Source organism: Amborella trichopoda, chromosome 8 (assembly GCF_054954075.1).
Source record: "Amborella trichopoda isolate Santa Cruz 75 chromosome 8, AtrichopodaSantaCruz75HAP2 v2.0, whole genome shotgun sequence".
Classification (NCBI taxonomy): domain Eukaryota; kingdom Viridiplantae; phylum Streptophyta; class Magnoliopsida; order Amborellales; family Amborellaceae; genus Amborella; species Amborella trichopoda.
Genome location: NC_142343.1, coordinates 45,700,625 through 45,727,826, shown reverse-complemented (window position 1 = coordinate 45,727,826; position 27,202 = coordinate 45,700,625). Strand labels below are relative to the sequence as shown.

Below are 27,202 nucleotides of genomic sequence, written 5' to 3'. Positions count from 1 at the left end.
ATGAAGTTTCTCATAATGGCACCCGAGGCTTTATCCTTACTCCTGATCTTGCATCCATCCCTGAGCATGGGAGGTTTTTTTGCCTCCTTCAGTTCTTATTTTCCAAACTGATGGATTTTTCCAAGAGCATCCAAGTTCAAGGAATTTTTGGTATATCTTTAAAAAGTTCGTGAAAGTTTTATTTGAGAATTAAGCTTTCCTCAAGAAATTAGAGCATGAGCCGTCACTTAGCTATGAATTGAAATACTTAGGGGACACGAGGCCTCCAATTCCTATAAGATTCCTCGGTAGAGTACAAGTAGATGGCAGATTGTAGGAACTGTAGGAACAGCTGTGTGAAACAATGGACGGTTACAGTTCAGGTGCGTCGTTCCACTCAACAACAAGGCTGGCTGCACTCAGTTATTCAACAGTGGACATTTCTTTGCTAATAATGATGCCGCTAATTAGAAGCTGTCCGTACTTTGTCAAAAGTAAGGGGAAAATAAAAGAAGAAACTAAAGATAAAAACAAGAGCATCACATAGATGAACATCAAAAATTTCATGCTTTATATAGCCATCTCGACTTGCCTAAAGGAAAACATAAGACAAAATCACTTGCAACTTTCCGTCGAGCTCATCCAAGCACAGTTTAGATTCCTTGATAACCTCTGGATGGATTCAGTAACTAATTCCCTTTAAACAACAATCCTTAATTACATCAATAGTACAGCTAGCTGCCCTGTCCATTTACTAATTGCTCCAAGATGGACCGAAAATGGACCAAAGAACTTCACATTAATAATACCTGATCCTTCCAATTTCAGAGCTCACAATATACCGGCCAAACAAAATCTATCCAACGGGTGGGGGAGCATTCAAGCTTTGCAAAATTGCTGTATATCTATGTGCCTAGAACCTAAAATCCTTCTTCTTTGTTTTCCCTTCCTTTTCTTGCATCTTGCGCTTCCTCTTTTTCTTGGCCTGCACAGAGTTTAAAAAACACAAGAAAATAATAATAGTAATAACAATAAAAATAAAAACAAAAACAAAAACAAACAAATACTCATGAGAACCAAACAAACATGAGCAAAAATTCCACCCCACTCTAGAATGCACTCAGAACAAACCTCTGCCACCATGTCACTGAAGTCCTCTCGCTGATTCCGCAGCTTCTCCTCTTCCCTTGCTTCCTCATGCCTGCACGATGCCCACCCCATGTTGAATAACTCACACTCCAATAGAACTATGAATGCTCGCATTAAACAGCGCATCGAGAGTCCCGTTTACTAGTATCAAAGAACGCTTACTTGCTGCCAGAGTAACATCATCCAAAGCCTCCAATTCTTCCGACCTAAGAGTGACATCCACTTTGTCCGACTTTTGCCCTCGCAGTAGCTCAACCTGGGTAAGAATAAAGTGGAATCAGCATGACAAAATGAAGAGGATAATTTACATGACGTCGAAAGAATTTCAGATATTTATAAGTAAAAATAAAATAAAATCTCTAGCCAACAAATTGAGCAATCATTAAGTGCCTATGGAATAACACTAAGGCTCATAAGAATAAACTTGCTTACCCTTTTAGCACCAGTTTTGTTGATTGCCCAAAGCACATACCTGTCCAAAGGAAAAAGTTGTCAAAACCAAATCAAGAATTTCCCTATGTTAACCTTCTCTCAAAAAAAGAGTTCACTATGAGAAATAAGCATATGCACAAACGAAGTCCTAAAATTCATGAAAGCGATGGTCAGGCAACCAACTAGTTAAGGCGAAGGCATACATGTGCGTTGTTCCGAGTAAGGTTCCTCGTGCAATCCTTTCTTCCTTCTCTTCGAGTACCTTAGTGGAACGAGAGAAAGTGTAAATTTTAGAGTGGACTCCATGAGAATAAAATGGTAAACAAAAGATGACCTACTAAGATATAAGATACCCCTATAATAAAAGTTTTCCACTAAAATACTAATGTAGCTCAATGAAAGGTCGTGACCAAAATCTTTCAATGTACTCACTTGATAAAGAGGCTTCTTTGGCTCTTTCCTCTGTTGCTTTCGAAGATCGATGACATCAGGTGCCTCCACACCAGTTGGCATACTGTGGGGAACGTAAACAACTCAATTTATTAAACACAGGGAAAAGAGACACAGGGAGGGAGAGAGGAAGGGCAAAGAGAGAGAGAGAGAGAAAGAGAACCTGGAGAGGCTGTCAACTGATTGAATACCAACCTCCAATTCTTCTTCTTCCATTTGTTCCTCCTCTTCCTCCAAGTCGCCCCAATGCTTACTCTTATCAACAGGTTCCTCCTGCAATCACAGTGAAATGCATAATGAGACCACAACATTACTGTCATCATTAAGGAATATCAAAAAAAAATTGTCATTATTAAGAAAACCATAGAAGCATGGAAACTTGTATTCTAACAAAGGAAGATGTTAGTTGCATGCGCACCACGTTTGTTACAATTAGGAGGATTTATTCTATTAATTCAATTTCCAAACAGTACCCAAAAATAAATTACCAAAAAAAATGGATTTCAACAGTTAAGAGATGGATATCATATTTCCATACCTCATAATTAGGCTGTTCTTGCTGTTGGACACCAAAAACATCTCCATATAGCGGGCGTCCAAACTACAGAATAAAATTTCACAGAATCAGCCACCAAAGAATTCACAATTGCACAGAACAAAACCCATATAAAATATTGCAAGCACTATGAGAGCATGAATGCAAGAATCATAGGAAGCTCACTTCATCAACAGGAGGCTTGCCCCAGCCTCCAGGATGATAACCAAAGCTAGCTCCAGGTGGAATAGGAGCATTCAAGCCAGGAATTTTCAGATGCAGGTAAGATGGCGGAGGACCATATCTCTGTCACAAATTTATAAACCAAGCAGGAGGCAAACCAACAGTCTTGTCAAGGAATTCAACTAAGAGAGAGAATGTTTAACTACTCAAGCAATAGAGCAAATAAAACGACAAACCAAAAAGGACTGTACAGATATTCACACAAACCTGCATATTGATGAGCCAAGGAGGTGGTGCACCTTCAGGCATACCAAGAGCTTCCTTTAGCTCCTGAGAGAGAATGCCTGGTTTCATCTCCCTGAGCATGACCTGTAGAACAAGTACATGAGCATAAACAGGCAGAAGAACAATGATCTCAACACAGAACTTCAAATAATGAAAATTGCATGCACTCGTGAAGATATATTCCAAGCAGCTCATCCAGCTAAAATGAAAGGGCCTTGTATCAAAAAGATGTCCAGCAATAAACTAGTCCCCTAAAATTTACAGATAACAGGTAAAAGCAAGAATATTCTGAACACAAAAGAAGGAAGCATTACCGCTATTATTATCATTGTATTGTTAAAAATAACTAAAATTCTAGTTTACTTTTCATATCAGTTACGAAAAAAATTGTCTTTCATTAACACATGATTTTACGTTATCACAAAAGCAATGTAATAAAAGGAATCAAATAGTATGAATCAAGGTTGTCGATTTTTTACATGCATTTGGGGCATCAAATGGTATGAATCAATAAAATAAATCAGAGTGTCTTGTTCACTTGTGTATTAACAAAATGAAGCAAGAAACCAGAAAACAAAACAAAATCCAGGAGATTTAGAACAGAGAAAAATTGAGAAAGCCCTTAATTTTTTTACAGCAGATTCACAACAGAGAAAAATAAGGAAAGCCCTACATTTTTTACAGGGTTTCCTAAAAGAAAACCCTAAGAGGATCCAAAAACCTAAATTAGTAAGAAAAAAAGAAAACGAAAAATATGCATATGACTCACTGATTGAGAGGTTGCCGCTCTTGCTTGCTCAGGGGTTGCTCTTGCTCGCACAGGTTCCTCTAGATCTTGTTCGCAGTTTTCAAAGTGTTAATAAATCTACTCGATTTGTTTTGTTTTCTGAATTTAAGTTTCATAATTAGGGCTGAATATTGACATCCAAGCCATTTCCATCATAAAATTTCCAACACCGAAACTATATCTTCTGGCAAAATTTGGAGGTGCAACTTGGTGGCAAATCATACAAACCTCACCCATTGAATGAATGTTGTAGAGAACCACAACCTACTACATCAATTTAATGAGCTCCCTAAAACTCCAAATGCCCCAACTCTTAGGATTTTGCTAAACAACAAACATATAACCACCATTACACTTTCACATGCAAAAGCGAAATCCCAAGTCCCATTTAACACCATAAGAATACAAGATCAATATAGTCATAATATTTCTTAACACAAAATTGAGCTCATCACTTGAACCAATAAATCCTCAGATCACAAAACCTAAAACATCTGTAGAGAGAGAGAGAGAGAGAGAGAGAGAGAGGCACAACAAGATTTCGGTATTTATGGAATAATTGGAAAGATTGGAAAGGAAACTCAACGCTTCTTCGAGACACTGGCAGTCTTCCACCTGCGACCGATGGTCTTTGTGTGCTGGCCCCTGAACCTAAGACCCCAAAAGTGCCTGAACCCACAGTGGTTCCTGCACGATACAACATTAAGAAGCACTCAAAATTAAGAAAAAATGAGTCACATTTTGTAAGTCATGATCATGACTGTGGACACGCAACTTCACAGAAAGAGACACAAACAGAAACTACAAGAGCTTCTGGTATTTGGACAGTCAAGGGGGGTTAAAAGCTTTTGATGGATTTGGTGAATGAAGAAAGGGGACTCAGGGTCTACGCACATAACACAGTACTCAAGAGCAGTGCAGGAAAATCAAACAAGAACAGCAAACCAAACATGGGGCCGGAAGTGTTCAACAAATGAGTAATAAAAAGCAAAAAAGAAAAAGACAAAAAAGGACATGTTCACAATTTTCACTGTGAAGAGAATTACAAGGAACCAAAAATAACAAAAGACAAGACACTGAAGACCATTAAACAACAATTTCATTACACAATAGGTCCATTACGACTCAAGCATTAGGATGATAAAAATGATGGTCCATACATAATGTTGCCCACAGTAAAAAAAGCTTACATTCATGGGACTCCATTTAAATGAATGCTCCAATTGTAGATGGTTACATTAAGATCACAAGACTCAAATGAGTCCCAGAGTTGTTTAGAATGGCAAGTCCATGCACTGATACACATGCTCTTGAAAAGGTTCAGATCTATTACCAATCCAATATCATTAAAACAACAATCATTAGAGCTATTAAGCATTTTAATAGTATTATGAATGGGAAAATATTAAAATCCTATGACCACGAAAAAACCATTGCACATTGGGTCATACCTCCCAATGAAAGCATTGACAGTGATGGACAGGCACTAAAAATTGGGCTCATGTCATGTTTTGGTAGGTCTCACTCTCTCCATATATAATTTAGTAGCTTTAAATTAATTCAACAACCTTATGAACTATTTGTTTTCTATAGGAAAGAGAGCGGGGGGGAGAGGGGGGGTCTTTACTCACTTACTTAGTCTTTGGGTTTGAACACTCTAAGGAGCATAAAAAGATAATTATCTATAATTAATAGAACATGAGCTTGTTAGAACTATCCAAGACACCTTGCAAATAGTAACAATCGCATGATCCCATCAACATGCGACCTTGTACTAAATAAAATAAAATTACATCATGAGTGCCTGGGCACATCATTTAAATACGCATCATCATCATTATTTGAGCTCTATCCCAACTATTTTAGGATCAGCTAAACGAATCATGTTCTACTATTCTGCTCTATCAAGGACCATATCCTCAATTAGAGGCTTCCATTTGAACCAAATTGTGGTCATTTAATCCAAAGCAAATCCAAAAAATCTGTATTCAAACAACTTTGCTTATCCATGGAAAGATTCCCTAGAATATATTAAGTATTTAGCCAAATATCATTCATTTATCAGCCATTAAAAGAATTGGGCTATTAGTTTCGAAAAAAATAGGATTGGGGGTAACCAGTACAATGAATTCGAACATAAGAAAGAAGGATCCATAAAACTATGTAGACTATCACCAACTATCATTGCATTTGGAATTTCAAATCCAGTGTGATTTTGATTTACAACATAGTCTATCTAATTAAAGAATCATTACAAAACTAAGAGTCAAATAAGCATTCCCATTTTCAGTAAATAATTGGACAATCAAATGCCAAATGCCTCGAGTCATAGATAATCACCTCAAACTCACCAAATGCCAGAAGGCATATTTGCTCTACAGAAGCAAACAAAGGATTTATAGAGAAATTTTCCCACATATGAGAACCAGAAATGATAAGGAGAGAAAGGGGGGTCGAGAGAGAAGTTGATAAGAAGAGGAGAGAGGGGAAAAAGAAAGGGGCACATCCAGGCAATAAATCCGCATTCACTCAGATCAAGATTCCTCACATGCCTGAAATGTCAAGATAAAGACGGTAGGAGACTATCAAACCTACAAATCCTTCATAAGTCAGAACAAAACAACTTAACAACAAATCAAGTACATGAAGAGTTTCCAGCATTGAATCAAGAAAAGTTGCTCTTCTATTCAATAAGGGGGTCAATCTCCTGACTTGAATGGAGATTGATGGCTCGTTTTGGCTCAAGAAGGTGTCTTTCGCGGCTTGACAGCTCTAATGTGGGATGGAGAGTAGTGAAAGAGGGCTCTGTAAGGCAAGCAGGACTGGTAGAGAACAGGGGAGATGGAGGAAGACATGGAGAGTAGGATGTCAAAGGCACTATGAGTAATAGAGCTTGGCCATGCCAACAAATTCTATTATGAGACAAAGATCATTATGGAAGGAGATGGAGTAACAGAGAACTGAAGGAAGTGCATAAATCAACGATCATTACTCTTTTAGTCCACCCAGGGAGTACTTGAATGGATTAAGAGAATGATGCACTAAAACTTGGGGATGTGGTATAGTTTGTAAGAAGATTCTAGGGAATAAAACTTTATTGATGCCAAGGGAGTTTTCAAGCCGGGATTTTGGAGGTTCAACAGTTCTTTAACATCATAGGAGCGGTAGTCTACAAAATCAAGGCATTTGTATTAACCCCTCAGCTATGTTGGCTAGGGATTGAACGTATTCTAATACATGCTTAAGAAGTTTTTAGAATAATTGTTGCTGAATGTTGAAAATTACTGTAAATGGATTAGAAAACATTGGGCGGCTGTTATCCGAGGCGATTAAGGATCAAGATTCAAAAGTTTACTGTAAAAGAGATAACCAAAGACAGTCCTAAAAGGTGTCACGCGGCTTATTTCAAATCCAAGTAAGGAGACCAGAAGAAAGAAGCTAAACGTGTTTCAAAAACTAAAGATATGGAAGGAATGATGGTGTCCTAGAAGAACAGGGCTAGAGAAAGGTTTCTAGCAAAAGAAGCAGAATGTCCAGCATGGGAGCAATGTTTAAAAGGGTACCCAATGTCATCATTTTTTGTCCCCGCTCTGCTTTTTAAAATATCATCATAATATCAACATTATTTCGATGGCCCAAGAAACCATCTGCATGGAAAGCAGCACTTGTTTGTAAGCTAGATTTTGATATGGTTATTTTTTTATTTGTTGTGTGCTTCGCAAATCCAAATGAAAATGTTTCCGATGTGTTACTTCATTTCTATAGTAGTTTTTCTTATAAGAATTGTTTTAACTTGAACAAAGAAAACAAACTTCTACACCCGCTGCAACTAGAAAAGGAAAAAGAAACAAAGAAAGAAAAGATAATAAAATAGGGAACTTTAGGCAGCTAAAGAAAAGGGGGAAAAGTAGCAAGAAAAGAAGAGATAACAAAATGGGAACGTTTGGGCACTTTCACCATTTCTGCTGCTAAGCAAAAAAATTGTTCTGGCTAGATGCCCAAAATCTGTAACTTTTTCTGGTGCAAGATTGTTTGGGTATTTTGTATTACAAATAAAAATGGAAGTTTCTGATTTAATTTACTTTTAGTCAAATAACCAAAGATGCAGAGTTTGACATCATAAGCAAATGGCATATTTCAATAATTGAAATCTATGTAAACTGTTAACCGAAAATGGGGTAATCCATTTTCAAGACTTGTTCAACATTTTTCCTATTTTGTCTAGCTATGATTTGTGCTTGTTCTGTATCTCACAAAACATACCACATTCATGTGCTTTCTTTGGATCAGCAACCTTTGACCTCAAGGACGCACTCACAGTGACACGCACATGCACGCTAAAACGAAAACACACAATGCATGTAAGCTCTTGAGAAATGGCTCATTCAAAGACTCTGCATTGGAGGTGATTTGGCGACACATCTTCTTCATGGCTTAACATTCCCTGTTCTTTTTCTTTCGTAGATGGTTAGACTTGGTATTTTACCAATCCCCGGAAAAAGGCTTTGATGATGATGATGATGAATTAAGTACTTCAAAATAACAATTTAATTGTATTCAATTGTATTTTAGTTGGATGAATGTTGAACAAGTCTTGAAAATGGATAAACCCATTTTCAGTTAATAGTTTACATAGACTTCAATTATTGAAATATGTCATTTGCTTATGATGTCAAACTCTGCATCTTTGGTTATTTGGCTAAAAATAAATTAAATCAGAAACTTCTTTTTTTATTTGTAATACAAAATGCCCAAACAATCTTGCACCAGAAAAAGTTGCAGATTTGGGCATCTAGCCAAAACAATATTTTTGCCTAACAGCAGAAATGGTGAAAGTGCCCAAAGTTTCCCATTTTGTTATCTCTTCTTTTCTTGCTACTTTTCCCCCTTTTCTTTAGTTGTCTGAAGTTCCCGATTTCATTATCTTTTCTTTCTTTGTTTCTTTTTCCTTTTTAGTTGGAGCGGATGCAGAAGTTTGTCTTGTTTGTTCAAGTTAAAACAATTCTTATAAAGAAAACTACTATAGAAATGAAGTAACACATCGGAAGCATTTTCATTTAGATTTGCGAAGCAAACAACAAATAAAAAAATAACCATATCAAAATCTAGCTTACAAACAAGTCCTGCATTCCATGCAAATGGTTTCTTGGGACATCAAAATAATGTTGATATTATGATGATACTTAAAAAAGTAGAGCGGGGACCAAATATGATGACATTGGGTACCCTTTTCAACATTGCTTCCATGCTGGACATTCTGTTTCTTTTTCTAGAAACCTTTCTCCAGCCCTGTTCTTCTACGACACATCCATTCCTTCCATATCTTTAGTTTTTGAAACACCTTTAGCTTCTTTCTTCTGATCTCCTTACTTGGATGTGAAATAAGCCCCGTGCCACATTTTAGGACTGTCTTTGGCTATCTCTTTTACAGTAAACTTTTGAATCTTGATCATTAATAGCCTCGGATAACAGCCGCCCAATGTTTTCTAATCCATCTACAGTAACTTTTAACATTCAGCAGCAATTATTCTAAAAACTTCTTAAGCATGAATTGGAATGCGTTCAATCCCTAGCCAACATAGCTGAGGGGTTAATACGAATGCCTTGATTTTGGAGACCACCGCTCCTATGATGTTAAAGAATTGTTGAACCTCCAAAATCCCAGCTTGAAAACTCCCTTGGCATCAACAAAGTTCTATTGCCTGGAATCTTCTTACAAACTATATCACATCCCCAAGTTTTAGAGCATCCTTCTCTCAATCCATTCAAGTACTCCTTGGGTGGACTAAAAGAGCAATGATCGTTGATTTATGCACTTCCTCCGGTTCTCTGTTACTCCATCTCCTTCCGTAATGATATTTGTCTCATGATAGAACTTGTTGGCATGGCCAAGCTCTATTACTCATGTTGCCTTTGACATCCTACTCTCCATGTCTTCCTCCATCTCCCCTGTTTTCTACCAGTCTTGGTCGCCCCTGCCCACTCTATCTCGATCTCCACTATTTGACTTTTCTCGTTGCCTTACAAAGCCCCCTCTTTCACTACTCTCCATCCCACATCAGAGCTACCAAGCCGCGAAAGACACCTTCTTGGGAAAAAATGAGTCATCAATCTCCATTCAAGTTAGGAGATTGACCCCCTTATTGAATAGAAGAGCAACTTTTCTTGATTCAATGTTGAAACTCTTCGTGTACTTGATTTGTTGTTAAGTTGTTTCATTCTGACTTATGAAGGATTTGTGGGTTTGATAGTCTCCCACCGTCTTTATCTTGACCTTTCTGACATGTGAGGAATCTAGACCTGAGTGAATGCGGATTTATTGCCTGGATGTACCCCTTTCTTTCTCCCCTCTCTCCTCTTCTTATCAACTTCTCTCTTGACCCCCCTTTCTATCTTTATCATTTTTGGTTATCATATATGAGAAAATTTCTCAATAAATCTTTTGTTTGCTTCTGTAGAGCAAATATGCCTTCTGGCATTTGGTGAGTTTGAGGTGATTATCTATGACTTGAGACATTTGGCATTTGATTGTCCAATTATTTACTAAAAATGGGAATGCTTATTTGACTCTTAGTTTCTCAATGCTTCTTTAATCAGATAGACTATGATGTAAATCAAAATCATACTGGATTGGAAATTCCAAATGCAATGATAATTAGTGATAGTCTACATAGTTTTATGGATCCTTCTTTTTTATGTTTGAATTCATTGAACTTGTTACCCCCAATCCTATTTTTTTCCAAACTGACAGCCCAATTATTTTAATGGCTGATAAATGAATGACATTTGGCTAAATACTTAATATATTCTAAAGAATCTTTCCATGGATAAGCAAAGTTGTTTGAATACAGATTTTTGGATTTGCTTTGGATTAAATGACCACGATTTAGTTCAAATGGAAGGCTCTAACTGAGGTTATGGCCCTTGATAGAGCAGAATAGTAGAACATGATTCGTGTAGCTGATCCTAACATAGTTGGGATAGAGCTCAGATGATGATGATGATGATGCATATTTAAATGATGTGCCCAGGCACTCATGATGTAATTTTATTTTATTCAATACAAGGTCGCATGTTGATGACATCATGCGATTGTTACTATTTGCAAGGTGTCTTGGATGGTTCGAACAAGCTCATGTTCTATTAATTGTAGATAATTATCTTTTTATGCTCCTTCGAGTTTTCAAACCCAAAGACTAAATAAGTGAGTAAAGACCCCCCCTCTCCCCCCCCCCCCCTTCTCTTTCCTATAGAAAACCCATAGTTCATAAGGTTGTTGAATTAATTAACTAATTACATATGGAGAGAGTGGGACCTATCAAAACATGACATGAGCCCAATTTTTAGTGTATGTCCATCACTGTCAATGTTTTCATTGGGAGGTATGACCCAATGTCGTTTTTTCATGGTCCATAGGAATATAATATTTTCCCATTCATAATACTATTAAAATGCTCAACAGCTCTAATGATTGTAGTTCTAATGATATTGGAATGGTAATAGACCTGAACCTTTTCAAGAGTATGAGTATCAGTACATGGACCTGCCATTCTAAAAAACTCTGGGACTCATTTGAGTCTTGTGATCTTAATGTAACCATCTACAACTGGAGCATTCATTTAAATGGAGTCACATGAATGTAAGCTTTTTTTTACTATGCGCTACATTATGTATGTACCATCATTTTTATCATCCTAATGTCTGAGTCATAATGGACCTATTGTGTAATGAAAATGTTGTTTAATGGTCTCCAGTATCATGAATTTTGTCATTTTTTGTTCCTTGTGATTCTCTTCATAGTGAAAATTGTGAACATGTCCTTTTGTCTTTTTCTTTTCACTTTTTATTACTCATTTGTTGAACACTTCCGGCCCCATGTCAGGTTAGTTGTTCTTGTTCAATTTTTCCTACACTGCTCTTGAGTACTGTGTTATATGCGCAGAAACCCTGAGTCCACTTTCTTCACTCACCAAATCCATCAAAAGCTTTTAAGCCCCCTTGACTGTGCCAATACCTGAAGCTCTTCTAGTCTCTGTTTGTGTCTCCCTCTGTGAAGAGGCATGTCCACAGTCATGATCATGACTTACAAAATGTGACTCATTTTTCTTAATCTTGAGTGCTTCTTAATGTTGTATTGCGCAGGAACCACTGTGGGTTCAAGCACTTTTGGGGTCTTAGGTTCAGGGGCCAGCACACAAAGACCACCGATCGCAGGGGGCAGAATGTCAGTGTCTCGAAGAAGCGCTGAGTTTCCTTTCCAATCTTTCCAATTATTCCAGAAATATCGAAATCTTGTTGTTCCTCTCTCTCTCTCTCTCTCTCTCTCTCTCTCTCTCTCTCTCTCTCTCTACAGATGTTTTAGGTTTTGTGATCTAAGGATTTATTGGTTCAAGTGATGAGCTCAATTTTGGGTTAAGAAAAATTATGTGACTATATTGATCTTGTATTCTTATGGTGCGAAATGGGACTTGGGATTTCGCTTTTTTGTTTGATAGTGTAATGGTGGTTATATGTTTGTTGTTTAGCAAAATCCCAAGAGTTGGGTCATTTGGAGTCTTAGGGAGCTCATTGAATTGATGTAGAAGGTTGTGGTTCTCTACAACATTCATTCAATGGGTGAGGTTGTATGATGTGCCACCAAGTTGCACCTCCAAATTTTGCCAGACAATGTAGTTTCGGTGTTGGAAATTTTATGATGGAAATGGCTTGGATATCAATATTCAGCCCTAATTATGAAATTTAAATTCAGAAAACAGAACAAATCAAGTAGATCTATCAACACTTAGAAAATCTTGAATCACCAATACATAAATATATGAATCAAGGTCGCTGATTTTTGACATGCATTTGGGGCATCAAATTTGATGCATCAAGGAAATAAATCAGATTATACAGGAACAATCTCAGCATTGTTATGTACAGAACATCACCAAAAACCACCAAACAAACAGAGGAAATCCAACCCACAATAAGAAAAACAAAAAACAAAAAATCTTTATGGAGGGACAATAGCAAGAGATGAAAGTTCAATATTGTAAACTGAAATTTCATGGTTCCCATTTCAACCCATGAAATAAAGACCTAATGTAGCTCTCTAGAATCAGTAAACTAGAATCACCAATACATGGATATATGAATCAAGGTTGTTGATTTTTGGCATGCATTTGGGGCATCAAATAGTATGAATTAATGAAATAAATCAGGTTATCTTGTTCACTTGTTTACAAAAAAATTGAAACAAGAAACCAGAAAACAAAACAAAATCCAGGAGATTTAGAACAGAGAAAAATTGAGAAAGCCATTAATTTTTTTACTGCAGATTCACAACAGAGAAAAATAAGGAAAGCCCTACATTTTTTACAGGGTTTCCTAAAAGAAAACCCTGAGAGGATCCAAAAACCAAAATTAGTAAGAAAAAAAGAAAAAAAACGAAAAATATGCAAATAACTCACTGATTGAGAGGTTGGTGCTCTTGCTCACTCAGGGATTGCTCTTGCTCGCACAGGTTCTTCTAGCTCTTGTTCGCAGAGGGTGAGAGAGAGAGAATGGAGGGAAGGGAGGCTCGAAGAAGAGGGAGATTGCGGAGAGGGGAAAGAAGAGTGCCTCACTAGGGTTTTGACAAGGTGAAAATAGCACGCAAGTTTTCAGTGAAAACTCTCGCACCCCCCATCCCATGCGCAGACAACTTCTTAAGAGGAACAGTGAAAAGGGGGAAATGGGTGTCCCGACTTTCACCTCTTTTCCTTGGCATGAGAAATCCGATGCCTCATGCCTCTGACATATGTACCCGTGTTCATGAGATGTAGATGCAATGTCATATGTGGGCAAGTGGGTGGTCTTCTCATGATTGTCGATGAGATCATTGATCTAGGATGCTTCAAGCCTATCACTTTACACCATATGGCTAGGGAGATTAATGTCTAAGCCAATAAATTGGCTAATGGGTAATTTGTCCCATAAGTCTCTCCTCATTAAGGTGGTTGTAGGGACGTCATTAAGGTGGTTATAGGGATATATGTTGTTGCTCTTTTGTGTGATATCAATTGGGTAGTTCAAAGGTAAGATTCAAACTTGGGATGTAGCCTTAGCTAATCAAGCCCAAACTTGAACCCTAAACTTCCTACTCATAAATGTCTTATGAGCAATAACTTTGATGTGGAGGAATTAGACAGAGTCACGATGAGGGTGCACATTCCCTTTATTCACATCTCTACATCAGAGAATTGACTAACATAACCCTTGATTAAGATCCACAGTAGTCCAACAACAAGTATGCTCATTATGAAGCATTCAGATTTCCAATTTCCTTATTGAGTTTCTTAAATGAAAGATTTAAACATGTATGATGAGTGAATAGGATAGGTTTGGTTCGGTTACCTTTTTCTGCTGGATAGGCCAGTTATCAAAAGTTTGCATGACTGACAGTTTGGTATCAACCCCAATTTCAACATCTCATCATGCATTTGGAAAGCCTTTTTAACATCCTTATTTTTAATATGCGCTCCTATAATCTCATTGTAACTTTCCACGCTAGGCATCTGAAAATTCCCTGAAAAGTAGCACAAAACCATTTCTGCCTTATCCAATTCTCTACTCTTGCAATACCCACTAACCAAGGCTCCACATATCATGGAGCTAGGAACCAGACCAGATTCAACCATCTCTCTCATCAATTCTTCTCCCTCTAAGAGTCTTCCTCCCTTACACAAGCTACATATCAGTGTTTGGTAAGTATAAAAATCAGGTTTTATACCTCTACCCATCATCTCCTCTCTCACAACAACTGCCTCTGTGACGTAATTATTTTCACACAAACTTTTGATTAAAAAGTTGTAGATTGGTAAACCAGGTTCAAACCCATCTTCAATTATTCTTCTAAGAAAGCTTTTAGCAACATTGGGCCTGTTATATATGCATAATGAAGCCATAAGAGAAATATCGATTTCACTAGAGATCGGAACACATAGCTTCCGAAGCCATAGAACCAATTTCAAAGCCGAAATCAGTTTCTTTCCCCTCTTATACCCTTCAATAAAAGACCTGCAAGTGAAGTCATCAGGCTCTAAACCTGAATGAATCATTTCGTTCAATAAGGCCCTCGATTTCTTCATCTCCCCCTCCTTGCAATACCCACATATAAGCGAATTATATATAAATTTATCAGGAGCTATTCCTCTGTGAACCATTCTATGAAACAGCTGATGAGCCTTCCTAACTCTATGTTCCTTACACAAACCAGTGATCAAGATAGTGTAAGAAACTAGGTTGGGTGCAACTCCCCTCCTATACATGATCTTGTAGAGATAAAGAGCATCTCCGAGTTTGTCTCTCTTGCAATAGCCATCTATAAGTGTATTGTATGTAACTAAATCAAGGTCTAGCCCTTCTCTCTCCTCCATTCTCTCTAAAAATTCAGTGACTCTATCAAAATCTCCTTTTCTACATAAAGCATGAGTCAATATGTTCAATGTGTAAGAATTGGGAGGAATCCCAACTCTGCCCATCTCTTCATAGATGTCCCAACAAGTGTTGATTGCATTTGATCTCAACAAGCCATTTAACAAAGAATTGCATGCATTGATACTTGGAACCAAGCCAAAGCCTATCACTTTCTTAAAACTCTCTAATCCTTCATCGATCCTTCCCAACTGAACATAGCACTTGATAAGCATATCAAGAACAACTGGGTTCCAATTACATTCATCCATTGATTGAATCAAATTTTCAAACACTTGGCATTCATGGGTTTTTATCAATTCAATGATCAATTCCATTGCTTGTGAGAAAGATCTTGACCAGGTGAGAATATGAATGATTACGCAGTAATTTTTCGGACTCGGTTTTAGGCTGGGCTCTGTTCTGATACAGTTGAAGAAGTTGAGAGCCATTGATGGGTTTGACTGGGACCTCAACAATATTCTTTGTGCATCCACCATGCTCAAATTGGTTAGAATGGATTGTTTTTCAATGGAAGTGAAACCCATATTTTCTTTTAGCTTTGAGAAGATAAGGTCTACCTTGTTAGGGATTTGGGTTCGTGAGTGGAAGTGATAGAAAAGTAAGGAATTGGGTCTTGGTATTTTTAGAGAGAGAAAACGGAGAAGCATCTTTGTAGGAGAAAGTACAAACATAAAAACTATGAGGAGAGAGGTGGACCTGGTGATAATGGCTATTGTAACGATGGAGGAAGCGCAACTATAGAGGAATTTCTCACATGGCGGAACTACCAACGATGGGGAATCCAGTGGCTTGGTCGTCCTCTAGGTCCATTGCAAGGGGTAGGAGCGCAGGCGGTTGCTATGATTCTTTAGGGCTCCTGCAGGTTAGTTGCTATGGCCACGCAGGGAACTGAACACGACTCGTAGCAATGAAAAAAGCGGCCCACACAACTGAACACGACTCGCAGCGATGAAGAAGCCGCCCAGTTGAACGTTATGTCTAACTTTTTTTACGGTGACTCGGGACCGACTCTTGGTCGGTTAGCAGTGGGCCATCATAGGTCCGACCATCGGGGCTAGGTCGTGCGGTAGGATCCGAATGCTTCGACTCTGTTGCTCCTATGATTCCCCACGTGACATTGGTATGCAATAAATCGCAGTAAAACCTCAGCAATCAGCAAGAAGGCCTTACACATCATCGCTTTTACTTAAATTTCCTTCTTCAACGGAGGATTTAAACTCAAAACAGCTCCCTCCAACTGACTAGGTAGGATGACGTCGAGAGAGAACACCGGTACAGCAAGTGGATTTAGCAACGAAACGGGGTTTCTTTGATTATTGTAGATATGACGTCTTATGCATGACGTTGCCTGTAAATATTAAATAGGCCACCAATTTCGTGAAATAACTTGTTTGTGGTAAAACTAAATTAGGGAAACTAAAATTGCTTTATTGTAATGACATACTTTCTTAAGTTTTTTCATTTTTTTCAGTTTTTTCCCCTTTGAATTCATATACGAGGATAATTACTTATTTATGGCGGTAGTTTTGTATTTCTAGGGAGGAGTCTAAGCGTAAGCTGGTGAGGATCTTGGGCTACGTCGATGATGACGTGGTCACCAACAACTTTGTCGTAGACAACAAGATGCAGGTTTAGTTAGTCTCAACTTTTAGGAACACAAAAATGAGCATAGATGATGTGGGAATTTCTTTTATTGGTTTTTTTTTGTTGAGGGCAGAGTCTGAGGGTAAGCTGAAGGCAACTTGGGTTAAATTGAGGATGACATGGTCTCCAGCAACTATGTTGTAGACTGCAGGCATGCAAGTTCAATGTCAACTTAGTTTATTCCTCCTATATGGGATGGTTGGGACTTGAGTACAAATGGTGTCGGACTAACTTTGGTTGGCTAGTTTGGCTAGGACTTGGCCTTGGGCTTGGGCGTGAGTGGTTAGCGGTTATCGTTTTGTGCACCATCTCAAATTCGATTCCTACCGACGATAAAATTGCAATATCAAAATTCTTCTAAAGGTCTACGTAGTTTGATTAATGTCATGCAATAATGAGGTTTGGGTATATTTGCCCAAACCGTTCTCCCCCCTTTTCATGTAGAAAAATTATTCAAATACTGCTTTTCGAGGGGTTTGTTTTCACCCAAACAAGGTGACGGCATTTTAAAACATAGACTTGTTCTTCTTTAGTTGTAGCACTTTCCTTTGATAAAATCTTCATAGTAGGTTTATTTTTCCATTTCAATAAAAGGAAAAGTTGGAGTTGTGTAATCTTTTCATATAAAAAAATTCCCTTAGAATTGTCTATGTGCACTTATCTATAAAGGAAATGCAGGGACATGTTTTGTTATGAGTTTTTCAAGCATTTTACATGTATGTTTATTTGTTCGATTATCCAAACATTGATGATCGTTTCTTGCTCAAAATGTTGTTTGATATTTTGGGATTTTGAAAAAAGTATTTTTCTAAAAAAAGTATATTTTTTAATAAAATTATGTTTTTTGATGAATATAGGATGTGTTTTTTTATTTTTCTTAATAAAATTATTTTTAATATAATTATTTTTTAATATAATTATGTTTTTTGATGAATATGGGAAGTATTTTTTTATTTTTCTTAATTAAAATTTTTAATAGAATTATGATTTTTTAATAAAATTACGTTTTTTGATGAATATGGGAAGTGTTTTTCTATTTTGCTTAATAAAATTATTCTTTTTGATAAAATTATTTTTTTATGAAATTGATTATTCTTTTTTGTAAGTACATGATAATGTCACTCGATCTTTTGCTCGATTTTTTTTAAGTGCATGATATAGTTATATTTGTAATGATGGAAATGGGACATTTTGTTTTTTTAAGTGCATGCAAAAAATTTTGTTGCCTTATGTTCAATGAAACACTACACCATCGTCTTGTATGTGCTTGGTTCTTCTCTTTTTACTTTTTTTTTTTCAAGGTTTTTAGAATGTTATGGAAAGAGTCTTTAAAAGATCAGTTGATTTTTAAAAAATCAGCTGACTAACTCGGGATCGGTCACTGGCCGATCCCAATCTGGCCCCATTCCACACAAAGAGAGAGAGAGAGAGAGAGAGAGAGAGAGAGAGAGAGTTTTATAAATGTGATCTTAATTTCAAATCATCCCTCATATTTTGAGAAATTGATTTTCAAAAAAAAAACTCATTTTGCTTAGTAAAATTATGGTTTTTTGTCAATGTGGGAAGTTTTTTTCTATATTGCTTAGTAAAATTATCTTTCGAATAAAATTATGTTTCTTGATGAATATGGGAATTATTTTTCTATTTTGCTTAACAAAATTATTTTTTTGATAAATTTGCTGTTTTTTAATAAAATTATATTTTATGATGAATATGGGAAGTGGTTTTTAATTTTGCTTAGTAAAATCATTTTTTTGATAAACTTATGGGTTTTTAATAAAATTATGTTTTATGATAAATAAGGGAAGTGTTTTTCTATTTTGCTTAATAAACTTATTTTTTGATGAAATTATTTGATCTATTGTTCTTATTTTTGATAATATCAATGCACAGCACACTGATATGTTCTATTGTTCTTATATGCATCTACCATATCCATATAAGTATACCGTGCATTGATTTTCCGTTTTATTGTGTATCATGAGATGTATTTTTGTGAGGTATGACTTAATTAACTTCATCAAAAAAGTATTGTATGGATAATTGTGGGGATTTCTGTGCTTCCCTTAAATTCGAGATTTTTTCCATATTTTAGCTTAGTACGGGATCTCGGTAGGGCGTTTCAAATAATTTCCCATTCACAATTTCAAACCTACCATTTTGGTTGATGGTTTCCTAAATTGAGCCCTAGGGATAATTTCTTGTATTTCCTAATAGATCTAGACAATGGTTATGATCCCTAGTGGTTTAGGTTATGGGTTTCTAGGAATATCCTCACTAAACAATAAGGGGGCGCGGGGTGTGTCTTTAGTTGGTCACAATGCTATGAGAATGGCTTCATAATCTTCTTTGGTGTGGTGAGAAAAACTAAGCAATTCGATATTTCGGCTCATTTGAGGAAGATTTTGGACTTTAAAAACAATTAATATAAAAATTAGATGTTTATATATAAAAACAATAAAAAATACAAATAAAAATTTCATATAAATAAAAAATATTTTTATATAGATATTTCTTTGATTTGGCTAAATCCGCTGAAAGTTGACCACTTTGTTTCGCTTCGGTCTATGGCCAAAGTGAAGCTAATCTAGCAATACTTTGTCATTTAGATTCATTAAGGGTCACCTTGGGGATTTAGTTTATTGAAACAAAGGGAGTCGTGCACGCCGTAAATCAAGTTGTGGGTGGAGGAAAAGAAGGCCGGGGGAGGGGGTTCTAAGGGAGAGGAGGGGTGGAGTGGGGGTGGGGGTGGGGGTGGGGGTGGGGGTGGGGTTGGGTGTGGGTTGGGGTGGGGTGGGGCTGTTCTGAAGATTTGTCCTAATAGCAATATCGAGCGGTTGTTTTAGGGCCATAAATAGCCATATGTGAATGGTGGTAATTAGTTATTTTCCGCATAATCAATGAGAAATATTTTTTGTACTGTTAACAATAGGAGCCAGCTATGAGTTCCTATTTCTGTATTTTTAATGTTGAATGTTAAAAAATTTCATTAAGATAGTGAAGAAATACAATAATGAAATCAAACAAACAAAGAACTCAAAAAAGGAGGAAAAACTCCAAAAGTTCGTATTATAGTAAAAAATTAAAAACAATAAATAAATACAAAGAGAAGAGAAGATATGAGCTTATATTTACTTAAACAAGAATGTGGTGGCAGTGCAAGCTAGCATGCCACCCGTTCTAGTGAAACTCTCACGATTTTATTACGGGTGCGCAGTTTTTTTGTTTAGATAATTCAATGGGAAAGACATGCCCTTAGCCATTTCTTTCAAATAGTTTATAGGTTTTTGAAAGTGTTAGTGGAATGGTGTCAAATAATTTAGGAGTTAAAGCTTTTGAAAGTGTTAAGGAGATGGTAGGGAATAGAAACCACAGTGTGGCGATTAGGGTGTGAGGTGCTACCACCACGACTTTAGCCCCTTTCCAAGAGCTGAGTTCAACTAGGTGTGAATGGTTAACTTTATTTGTGCTTGGTATACGTTACCAAGGATTTTGACTTTATAGCACTTGTTTGTAATTTTGTATTACAGTGGATGGAATTGGGATTTTTATGCAAGACCACACTTTGAGAGCTCTAAAGGCTGAAAAGGACGCAAGTTGAACATGTTTGTAGTCTAGGAAGGAGGGGCTGGTGAAAGTGAGACCAATGTGATCTTTTATCGGGAATTTTTTTTTTTTTTCTTTTTTTTCCTATTTTTGTTTTGGCAAAAGATCACTTACAACAAAATAACAATTCTTCATGCTTGAGAATATAAAGATGAAGTTACAAGAAATAAAAGTAGAGAGTGCCAGAGATTACCTCAACCAGGCTTATTATACCCCACACCGAGTCACCACCATCCGATAGTGCGGGATCAACGATATTCCTTCAATCTCAACCGGAAAAGCTAGTTTAGGCCAAACCCTTCAATGGGAAAGCTAGTTTACGCCAAGCCTTCAATGGAAACCTTACGCTCTCAGAAAACCCTTAAGTTGAATTCTCCCAAATAATACTCCAAAAATTCCCCCTTCACTGTTTTTTCCCAAACCCTAGGTTTAGAAAAAAATTAGAGAGAGAAGGTTTTGTCCAATACTACTCCAAAAATTCCCCCTTCACTATTTTTTTCCAAACCCTAGGTTAAATTCCCCCTAGAGAGGCAAATAGGGGAGAGAGGTGGGGCGTGCCCCTTTTTGAGAGGAGAGAGAGAGGGCTCTTTAGGGATGGATCGTGCCCCTTTGTCAACCTAGAGAGAGAGAGAATAGAGATTGGTGTAGATAAAAGAGGATAGGAGATCCTCTATTTATAGTGAAAATATGGGTCTAGGGTTTCCATTGTTTGCCTCAAAAGATTGAATATGAACCGTCGATCAAGGATGACTTGTGGGGTGAGAGATCTGAGCCTTCCATTCTATAGATGGATCATCAACATGCTACGAAATGTCTTAGAACGTTGTCCCCCTTTTCCTTTGATCATCATCCTATCAAATAAAAATTAATTAAAAAAAATATTGTGTTTTATCCAAAATTAAGTAACAGTATCAAGCCTTCGAAACAAACCTATTTAGATAAGCCATTCGAAACAAAACTATTTAGATAAGCCATTTGAAACAAAACTATTTAGATAAGCCATTTATCAACTAATTCCCGTAAAGAGGGGCGTGCCACCCATGGGGATAGGCATCCCCTCAAAAGGTGGCGTGCCACCCATGGCGATAGGCATCCCCTCAAAAAGGTGGTGTGTTACCCGAGAGAGCCCCATGGGCTCCACCTTTTAGAATATGGTGGGCCTATGTGTACAATGGGCCCCATTAAATTGTCATATGATAAAAATAATTATGAAAATAAATTAGTTATATTATTTGAATATTTAAACCATTGTAAAATCAATATCTTTATTTTTAAATCCGAATTTTATAAATAAAATATCTAGATATTTATAAAAATTAAAACAATCATTCTAAAATAATTTCTACCATAAAGGAAACATAATGAAATTAATTCGATGGGAAAATGATCTATATGATTAAGGAATAAATAACCAATAAACATGGGGTACTTCACCTTCAACTGTGGACTACAGACCACACTTGGTTTATCATGTCAACCCAGTGTTTCCCATAACCTACAGTCCAAGCAAGGGCTCATTAGTGAGTCACCAAAGTCTAGCCGATGAGTCAAGGGGTCACAATCTTAGTCTGTGGATTTCAAGTTCTCCCTTAGATACGAGTCAAGGTCACCTAGACCTGATGCAATCATAGCTCTATGGTGTGTAGTGGTTTCTCTCACACATGCATAAGCTTCACCTAAAAAGGTGGTTTGCTTTCCTGAAACAGCTATCACTATGCATGATGTGTGATGGTACATGGATGAGGCTTTAGCCCCTATCTCTGTAGGCCATTATCACACACAAGGGTCACACAGTCTCTCGGCTCACTCATCCGGGTATACTCCGACCTCATCAAGAGATGACCCATTAGAACCATCATCAGTTTATACTCTATGCCTAGGTAACATGGATTTTTTCTAATCTTGGCCTAGACAGTTAAGACAGTTAAGTACAGTTTAATATCTGTAAACATCATTTCATAGTATGGTCCACGAGGGACCACACTCCTATTGAGTTCATGATCTACGATATCAAATGTTTTATTTCAATCACTCATAAGTCCTTTAATGGCCACGTAAACCCAATATCTCCCACTTGCCTTTGAAGGCCTTACATTATCTCTTTCTCACTTTCTCTTATCCCCATCTCTCTCACATGCCCTACAAAAATATTAGGGGCATCCCCCTAAGTTAGAGGATCTGCAATCATCAGATTAGTGGATATGTAGTTAATCTCGATCTCTTTCAATCTCACCACATTCCTTAGGTGATAGAAATACGATTTGATGTTGTTGGAGTTCTTGTGAAACCGAGGTTCATTAGAAACTCAAATGGCCGCCGTGTTGTCGCAAAAAATCCACACTGCCTCACAACGTACGGGATGAAAGCTGAGCCGATTAAGAAACATCTTTATCCGTACGGCCTCCTTGGCTACTAGACAACATGCCACATATTCAGCTTCCATTGTGGATAATATCACTATATCATGTTTCATTGACTTTCAAAAAACTGCACCCCCTCCAAGCATAAACACATATCCAGATGTAGACTTCGCATCTTTCTGGATCCGTGAGAGAGCTTGCATTTGAATATCCTTCTATTGCTATTTTAGTTCCTCCTTTATATGTAAGCGCGTAGTTCATGGTCCCTTTTAAGTATCTGAGAATTCTCTTGACCGCTTTCCAATGCTCCTCTCATGTATTAGTTTGGAAACGACTAACCAAGCTCATGACGAAACACAAGTCAAGCCTTGTTCCCGTCATGGCATATATAAGGGATCCAACCGTGCTCCTATAAGGCACTCTCTCCATGGCTCTTATATTTACATATTCGGTAGGCCACATTTTGTTACTGAGGTTCGTCTTTTTATCAATTGGGATTGACATGGGCTTACACATAATTTATCAAATTTTTCCAGTATCCTCTTGCATTGGGTTGTCTGGGAAAATTAGATAGTTTTATCACTTCTATTTCTTATTATCTTGATGTCCAACACATATGAAGTTTCTTCAAGATCCTTCATATCGAAGTGTTGTACAAGTAAAGTTTTTGCCTCTACTACTAGGGCAATCGAGCTACTAATAATTAATATATCATCCACATATAAAGAAATAAAGATCACATCACTCTCACTGACCTTTTGATAGATACAGTAGTCATCATTATTTGTAGAGAACCTTGCAAGAACAAAGATCTCTTGAAACTTTATGTATCACTATCGCGATACTTGTTTGAGGCCATAAAGGGATTTATTAAGTTACACACTAGGTTCTCCTTTCCTTTTTCCACAAATCTCTTAGGTTGGGTCATATAAATTTCTTTTTCTAACTCACCATTTAGAAAAGTTGTTTAGACATCTATATGATAAACCTCAAAATCAAAATGGGCTGCTATGGCTGTAAGGATTTCAATAGATGGGAATTTGGCAACAGGAGAAAAAATTTCTTCATAATCTATCCCTTCTTTTTGAGTAAAGCCCTTTGCAATCAGCCTAGCTTTGTATTTTTCTATTTTCCCATATGAGTTCACTTTTTTCTTGAAAACCCACTTGCAACCAATGACCTTACGTTTTTTAGGTAGAGGCACTAATTTTCATACATGGTTTTGGTTAATAGAAGCATATTTATCTTTCATGTCTTTTACATTGTACTCATTTTCAGGACAGGATAAGGCTTCATGGTAAGTTCTAGGTTCAGAATCTAAATCTTCCCCAACCCTATTAAAATGTTCCCCCAGGTAGACAAATTGTTCTAGGTATAAAGGAGGTCTACTAATTCGGTTACTACATCTCGGTTCGGGTTCAGGTTCAGGCTCAGGTTTATTGGAAGTTTCAGGTTCAGGTTCTCGAAGCACAACCTTGTTTCTTGCTTCCTCAAAGAAGTCAGTTGGTTTTCGACTCAAACTTGCTTCAAAGAATTATTCATCGAAAAAGTGAGCATAGAGACTCTCGATGACCATCCCTATTTTAAGGCTATAGAATCGATACCCCTTACCATGGTCTGGGTAGCCACTGAAAATGGTTTTAACAAATTTGAGTTGGTCCTATTTTGGTGGGGAATGAGGACATGGGTTGAACAACCCCGAACTCTCAGGTGATCAAGGGAGGGAGCACGACCTGCGAAAATTTTATAAGGGATAAATGGGGCAGCTTTTGTGGGAGTCTGATTAAGGATATAACATGACGTCAACACGGCTTCTCCTCAAAACTCTAGGGAAAAACTAGCATGCCCTATCATGCTCCTTACCATTTCAACCAATGTCATATTCCATCTCTCGACAGCACCATTTTGTTTAGGAGTATAGGGCATGGTGTACTGGTGTATAATTCTGTTCTCAACACAAAGTTCTTTAAAAAGTTCAGACGAATATTCCCCCCCCCCTCTATCGATTCTAAGGACTTTGATTTTCAGATTAGTTTGATTTTCTATCTCGGCTTTGTATACTTTGAATTTCTTTAAGGCTTCAAACTTTGTGTGGATAAGATATACATGGTCATATCGTGAGTGGTCATCTATAAAGGTGATAAAATATTTCTTACCGCTTTTAGTAGCTACATTCATAGGTCCACATATGTCACTATGAATGATTTCTAAAACGTTAGTAGCTCTTTTTGCCCCGATGGTATTTGTTCTTATTAGTTTTTCTTGCACACAAGACTCACACACTTTTGATAAATCACCCTTATAATTTTGAAGAATGCCGTATTTTTTCAATATTTTCGTTCTTTTAAAATTAATGTGTCCTAACCGCCAAAGGGTGGCATCCAATTCATTAGAGAAACACGACATAAGCAACGTTCTCTTTTATTTCAATAACAAATAACTCATTCACAAGACGTTCAGTCATGACAACATTTTCCTTTCTTGACTACCACCTTCTCTCCAATGAAAGTGGTCACAAAACCCGCTAGAGTCAACTTAGGAACTGAAACCAAACACTTCCTCATATCGAGAGCATAAAGTGCTTACTTCAGGATCAAGAGGCTCCCACTCTTCAATATAACCTCAAAATCTCCAGCTCCAAGTACATCAGTCTTCTGGTTTCCTCCCATATAAATATGTTGCTCTGCCGGCCCTATGGGAGTAAAAGAGCGGAAGCCTTATTTGGTGTTTATGACATGAGTCGTAGCTCTCGAGTCAAAACACTATGAAGTCTCATTAGGATTGGCTAGCAAAGTCTCAAAGACCACATAAGTAAGTTCCTTGTTTAGTCCCACCAAATTTGTTGGACCGACAATACTTAGCTATATGGCCTACCTTTTTCTAAATAAAGCAAATCCTAGTCTCTTTCTTTCCCTCTTTATTTCCAAAATCTCTTTTTTTGCTGTCTCCACTCTTTCCAAAATTATTTCTACCATTTGCTTTCTTAGGTTTAAAAGACGGAAAAAATTTTACTACATGTACATCATCTCTTGGAGTTGTGGTCAATGCATGCCTTGCCTTGAGTTATTCCTTTCTTCTTCTCCTTTAATTGTCGTGATAAGCTCCTCTAACTTTGGTGCTTTCCTTCTACCCGAAAGTAAGGACAAAAACGTTTCCCATGAGTTAGGAAGTGAATTCATGCAATGAATCACTTGCATGGGTTAAGTTTCATGCCGGTGTCTTCCATCTATTTGACTAGTGCACGAAATATGTGCACATGATTCACGAACTTAGTACCTTCTGCCATCTTTAACTCATTATATTTTTTTATAGCCATGGCTTTCTTCATAAGAGAGGGATCATCATACTCTCTCTTAAGTCTATCAAAGAGTCCACTTGCAGTAGAAATTGACTCATACTCAGAAGCATACGAGTCAGTCATGGCACACAAAAGTATATTCTTACATCTCTAGTTCCTCCTCTTCCAAGTGGTATACTCATCTTTGATTATTTGAGATGAGTCATCTCTTGGATGATGAGGACGACGCTCATAGAGCATCTCATGCAAGTTTTCCTCATTGTTTACGATGAAAATCTAACATATCTTTTGATGAAGATCTCTCGAACTTTAACACCTTAGACTAATTAAAAAGATGTAAATAAAATTATAGAGAAAGTGGGACAGATCGAATTCAAATCTAAGGCCAGATTTACCCGGAAACGAGCAGATCTACTCTAAGATATGTGGCAGAGCCAGCATGATCCAGAGCATCAAAACACGATTTTTAAAGCAAGTTAACAGATTAAAATAAATAAAACAGTGAAAAGAAGAAGAAAGAGAAAAAAATAAACCATATCAAACAGGGTCGAATGGCCCGGGGCTCCCGAGCCTTCGAGGGCTCGCCCGTATCAGAACCGGATCTCTTTGCCTCTCTAATTCTGATGTTTGACTAGCAGATCTCTGATATAGAAGGGTTAGATCTAAGGTTATTGTGCCCTAAGTCTAGTTTTGATCTAGAGTTGTTGTGCCCTAGGTTTTCAATCTAGGGATTTTTCTTAAGTTGTAGGTTTTTCTGGGGTCCTTGAGGAGAATTTCGTTAGTTTTTTGAAGGTTTTTGTGATCTCAAATGTTGAATATGAATTTTGAGATTTTTTCTAATTTTTGGAGATTTTTTTTTCTAATTTTTTAGGATTTTTCTAAAGGTTTTTTTTATTTTTGGTATTTTTTGTATTTTTGGATAATTTTCTTAATTTCAGGAATTTCTAAGGTTTTTTTGTCTCTTTTTCTCTCTCCTTTTGAGTTAGGGAGAAGGGGCATTTATAAGATTTAATTGGTGAATTTTTCAAAAATTT

The 27,202-nt window shown here is 37.1% G+C and overlaps 2 protein-coding genes across 7 annotated transcripts; both read right to left on the bottom strand.

Moving 5' to 3' along the window:
• Positions 1-527: 527 nt before the first annotated feature.
• On the bottom strand, positions 528-16,190 carry LOC18432493 (uncharacterized). 6 transcript variants are annotated; one of them, XM_020666074.2, is made up of 11 exons: positions 13,253-16,190; positions 2,996-3,097; positions 2,732-2,851; positions 2,549-2,611; positions 2,174-2,283; positions 1,993-2,074; positions 1,764-1,822; positions 1,561-1,600; positions 1,291-1,384; positions 1,111-1,180; positions 528-964 (listed from the first exon to the last, which is right to left on the bottom strand). In XM_020666074.2, the coding sequence occupies exons 2-11, from the start codon at positions 3,092-3,094 to the stop codon at positions 859-861; spliced, it is 843 nt and encodes a 280-aa protein (XP_020521733.1). In that variant the 5' UTR covers positions 3,095-3,097; positions 13,253-16,190; the 3' UTR covers positions 528-858. The 6 variants fall into 6 exon arrangements, with proteins under 6 accessions (XP_020521733.1, XP_088730251.1, XP_088730249.1 ...); XM_088874125.1 differs by having other exon boundaries at positions 2,206-2,283; XM_088874123.1 differs by having other exon boundaries at positions 15,957-16,190.
• Positions 14,024-16,190, bottom strand: LOC148781147 (Pentatricopeptide repeat (PPR) superfamily protein). The gene has a single exon (XM_088874122.1). It carries the CDS (start codon positions 15,929-15,931, stop codon positions 14,174-14,176), a length of 1,758 nt encoding a protein of 585 aa, XP_088730248.1. The 5' UTR covers positions 15,932-16,190; the 3' UTR covers positions 14,024-14,173.
• Positions 16,191-27,202: the final 11,012 nt, after the last annotated feature.

Coding starts and splice junctions, on each gene's coding strand:
- LOC18432493 (XM_020666074.2), bottom strand. CDS start 3,094: ATGCTCAGGGAGATGAAACCAGGCATTCTCTCTCAGGAGCTAAAGGAA. Junction 1,601..1,763: donor TTACTCGGAACAACGCACAT/GTATGCCTTCGC, acceptor TCCTTTGGACAG/GTATGTGCTTTGGGCAATCA. Junction 1,385..1,560: donor ACAAAACTGGTGCTAAAAGG/GTAAGCAAGTTT, acceptor ATTCTTACCCAG/GTTGAGCTACTGCGAGGGCA.
- LOC148781147 (XM_088874122.1), bottom strand. CDS start 15,931: ATGTTTGTACTTTCTCCTACAAAGATGCTTCTCCGTTTTCTCTCTCTA.